At 36.3% G+C, this 4,611-nt stretch overlaps 2 gene segments (V, D, J or C); both read right to left on the reverse strand.

Moving 5' to 3' along the window:
- Positions 1–1,564: 1,564 nt before the first annotated feature.
- Positions 1,565–1,975, reverse strand: LOC107299639. The segment is given in 1 exon segment: positions 1,565–1,975. A coding segment is annotated over 1 exon segment (411 nt).
- Positions 1,976–3,538: 1,563 nt separating this feature from the next.
- LOC107299640 lies at positions 3,539–4,048 on the reverse strand. The segment is given in 2 exon segments: positions 3,539–3,918; positions 4,003–4,048. Coding segments are annotated over 2 exon segments (426 nt in total).
- Positions 4,049–4,611: the final 563 nt, after the last annotated feature.

Raw genomic sequence — 4,611 nt, forward strand, 5'->3', positions numbered from 1 at the left:
ACTTATGAAAAGTGATTCAAGATTACAGATTATGAACGTGCACTGAGAAGTTTTGAAAGAGACATGTTAAAGACAGACCATGAGAAGAACAGCTCATCTAAGGTTAGAAAAGATTTTACATTTCCTCCCCTTTAATATGTCTTTTTGAAAAAACAAAAAAAACCAAAAGAACGATGCATAGATCAAGACACAAGGCACAACTTAGAAGTTAGGCCTCAGCCAGAGAAATCACAGGGGAAAGGACTGGTTTCAGCCTGTAGAATGTTCTCTGCTTATTAAATTGAGTTTTAATTTGACAGTTGTATAAATATTTGTTCTGGTTGCTATTTTGTGTAGTGTTTTCATCAGTAGTTAGTTGCTCAGAGTTGATTTGCCAAGATGGGCAACCATACACATTGAAACAACAACAACAACAACAACAATAATAATAATAATGGCAAGAATAATAGTAATCGCAATTGTAATAAAAATGTCACAAAAAACATTTTCTGCCGATTGAAAAATACTGATAAACAATTTTGTATTCCTAAAAACAATTCAATTTTGCTTTTATATTTTATAAAACACAGCTGCTCAATGTGATATGTCTTAACGCTGAGCGTGTATATACATATTTGTTCTATTTCCTTCCCCGCCCCCACCAGGTGCATAGACATTGGAATTTCATGTAGCAACATTGCCCCCCAGTGTCAGAAATGAGGAGGTGAAGCATGTTCCTAGTTCTCCAAGGAGATTCTTCTGGTGCAGATGTTTCCTCACTAGGAGAAATGGCAGTTTGGATGTTTAGAAGTTTCACCCTGAAGTTTCATTTCCAGTCTTCTGCCATGATACTAAAGGACAATATTCCATTCCATGTTATTTTTTTTCCCCCTGAAGATAGATCACCTTGTAAATAGGGAAGATGAAACTGAAATTGTCAAACCATTTTCATCATCTTACATTTTCTTCCAGCAAACTATTTAGATGAATAGAAGAAAGGGCCCTAAGCATCCCACTAGAACAGGGGTCTTCAAACTTGGCCCTTTTATGACTTGTGGACTTCAACTCCCAGAATTCCTCCGCCAGCATGCCTGGCTGAGGAATTCTGGGATTTGAAGTCCACAAGTCATAAAAGGGCCAAGTTTGAAGACCCCTGCACTAGAAGGTGATCAGTCTTCATTGGCTAATCAAGGATCTGGAACTGGATTTGTATTGACGAGGTTTTCCCTGTTTTGGATTTTAGGTGAACATGATAATAAAACCCCTTCATTTTGTTTTCATTTCAAGGAAATATTTGAAATATCTCAACACCTTGTCTGTGACAAGCACCAATGGTAATTTATTTTATGAAAATTCTCAGCTTCCTGGTGAGCAATATACCTTCCTGAGATATAAATAAAGGTATAATTAAAACTACACAATTCATTCTATTGCCAAGAAACCTCCTTCTTCCCCCCCCCCCCAGAGAAATGCTAATCAGGTTCTCTTCAGATTAATTCCAGATCAAATTTTTCCACTTGCTGTGATATAAATGTATGGGCTGTTTCTCAGTTGGAGTGCACAAATCCAAACTTCTATGACTGAATCAATTTGGAGAACTGCTCAGAGAGCGAGAAAGTTCTTGATAGGCTTCAGATTCACTTCCTCTCACTGTGTATCTCGTACAGTAATAGACAGCCGTGTCCTCTGGTTTGAGGCTGTTCATTTGCAGATACACAAGACTTTTGGCATTGTCCCTGGAGATGGTGAAGCGTCCCTTGACAGATTCTGTGTATTCTTGCTTACTGGCATCATACCAAATAACTGCAATCCATTCCTTTCTTTTTCCTGGAGCTTGTCTCACCCAATGCATGCCATAGCTTCCAAAGTTAAAACCGGACCCTTTGCAGGAAATAGAGAGGGAGTCTCCAGGGCTTTTCATATAACTTCCAGATTGTTCCAGCTGAACACTGCATTTAATACCTGGGAAACAATAGGTATTGTTACATTCATTCATCTTTAGACTGTATGTGTATGCATGTATGCACGTAAGTATAGTTACAGTTGTAATTATAATTGTACGGGTAAATGTAGGTGTAGCTATATGGAGAGAGAGAGAGAGAGAGAGAGAGAGAGAGAGAGAGAGAGAGAGAGAGAGAGAGAGAGAGAGAGAGAGAGAACAAAATGTTTATGAAGGGTTCTCTAATCAAAGACATTAGTTTAAATTCTCTGCAGTTTCCATCATCTTCACCATTAATCCCTCCTTTGTGGATAGAGTCGAGTGTTTCCATTTTTGAGCACGTAATAGTCTCCCTGCAGCTTTCATATGTAAAATGAGAGCTTCTGACTTTTTTTTTAGTTGCTTATCTAATAGTCCCAAAAGAAAACTCGCTGCTTTCAACTATAGCTTAATTCTCATTTTTTTCTGGATTAGTGCACATACCTACAGTATATCCTTTTTAAAAAATCTTTTTTGCATGCCCACCAAACCTGACAGAATTTTTCTCTATGTTGTTTTCATTTCAATCAGAGATTTGAACTATCTAGACAATTGTTGTTGTTGTTGTTGTTGTTGTTTCTGGTGACAAAAACCAGTGATACATATCATTTTATAAAAATTATCTCCTTCACAGTGAAGATTGTAGCCTCCTAAGATGTGGAATTTTCTTGAGAGATTTTCAGGGAACAGTTATAGAAAGAACAACCAATGATCACTCCTCCAAAATGAGGCATTATCTATATAATTTATTTATTCCTTGCTCAAACCCCAACTGGTTCATAGGCCATGGAATTTGGTGTGACAACATTGCCCCCCACTGTCAAAGGTGAGGAGAGGACACATCTTCCTAATTCTCATGTATGTGTTTCACTTTGAGAGCGGGCAACTAAATTTCATTTTTGATGTGTGCCGTTGTGCCCACAGTAAAAAAAAAATGACAATAAAGGTTATCTTATCTTATCTCCAAAGAAATTCTTTTGCTCCACATGTTTCCTTAACATGTGAATGGCAGTTTGGATATTTAGATGGATTATCTTGAAGTTTCAATTCCAGACTTCTGCCATGATACTAAAGCAGAATACTCCATTCCAGGAGTGAGAAATACAAATATAGCACTTTTTATTCACCAAAACAAAAATCAGTTTCTTCTATATTTAGCAGAGAACATCTGTTGTCAACTCAGACATGGCTTCGTGCTTTGGGTTGAAGCCTCTTGAGATGTTTAGTTTCCTTTAGATCCTTTCAGTGTATTCTTCCAAAAAAAAAAAAAACATGACTAGTCATTCCATTTAAAGTGTTTCTCTATGTCAGATTTTATTACCTTGGATGTGGGATTCTTATTTATATTCCCAAATCCAATAAAATCATGGAATAATCTTTCAAGAAGCACCACCCAGATCATTTAGACCAAACCATGCCTAACAGCCAGATCTTATCTGTTCACCTTTAACTTGAAAGATTTTGGGAAGGTTTCCCTGTTCTCCCTTCATCCTTGGTTGATAATGAGGTTGATAATGAGATGGAGTGCATATAAATTAAAAATAAAATATAATAAAATAAAATAGAATAGAATAAATAAAATCAGCTTGGAGAACTGCTCATAGGGAAAGAAGGTTCTTGACGGGCTTCAGATTCACTTCCTCTCACTATGTCTTGTGCACAGTAATAGACAGCTGAATCCTCTGGTTTAAGGTTGTTCATTTGCAGATACACCCGAGTGTGGGAATCATCCCTGGACATGGTGAACCGTCCCTTGACTTTATCTCTGTAGTAAGCAGTAGGAGGTGAGCCCGTAGTTATGCGGCCCACCCATTCCAGGTCTTTCCCTGGATACTGTCTCAACCAGTTCATCCAGAAGACATTGAAGTTGAAACCAGAGGTTTGGCATAAGAGACTGAGGGACCCTCCAGGTCTTCTCACATCCCCTCCAGACTCCACCAACAGGACCTCAGATCGGACCCCTAAAATGAAAGGAGTTTCAGTGAGCTATCCTGTACACAAGAACTAAAATGGAATAAGCTGAATAGGGAAGAAAAAAATATTACCTCTGAGGAGAGTGAGTAAGAACAACAGGTTTTGCCACAGGGTCATTTTTGCTTCCTCTAATGATTGCAGGGAAATTGCTAGAAAAGGTTTTTTTTTTATTATTATTATTTAGCCATACTCTAAATAAATAGATAGAAAAGAATTCAGGAAAGGGCTCAGATTTTGTATAGCCTAAAAAGGGAAATCTTGTGGCTCCTTTAAAGGGCAAATTGTACCCTGATTTACATATTGCTTGGGTTAAAAGAGACCCATTCATTTTTTTAAGATGTCTTTCCACAGACTTTAAATGCATGATTTTCAAATGATGTTCCAATCATTAAAAAAAAGAAAAAAAAAAACTAATGCCAGTTTTCATGCTTTGTTTTTGTTTTCATATGAGTAGATAGGAGGAAGAACTGGTCTACTTTAAAGTCAGTAAAAGAAGGACTTTAATCATCCCAACACTTCTGAAATAAATTTATAATAAATAGGATACATTTATACAAAGACATGTTTACAGAAATATATTAACTACCAAATATATTTATATTTATATTTATATTTATATTTATATTTATATTTATATTTATATTTATATTTATATTTATATTTATATTTATATTTATATT

This window comes from Protobothrops mucrosquamatus, unplaced genomic scaffold (genome assembly GCF_001527695.2).
Source record: "Protobothrops mucrosquamatus isolate PMUCROS unplaced genomic scaffold, P.Mucros_1.0 scaffold5210, whole genome shotgun sequence".
Classification (NCBI taxonomy): Eukaryota; Metazoa; Chordata; class Lepidosauria; order Squamata; family Viperidae; genus Protobothrops; species Protobothrops mucrosquamatus.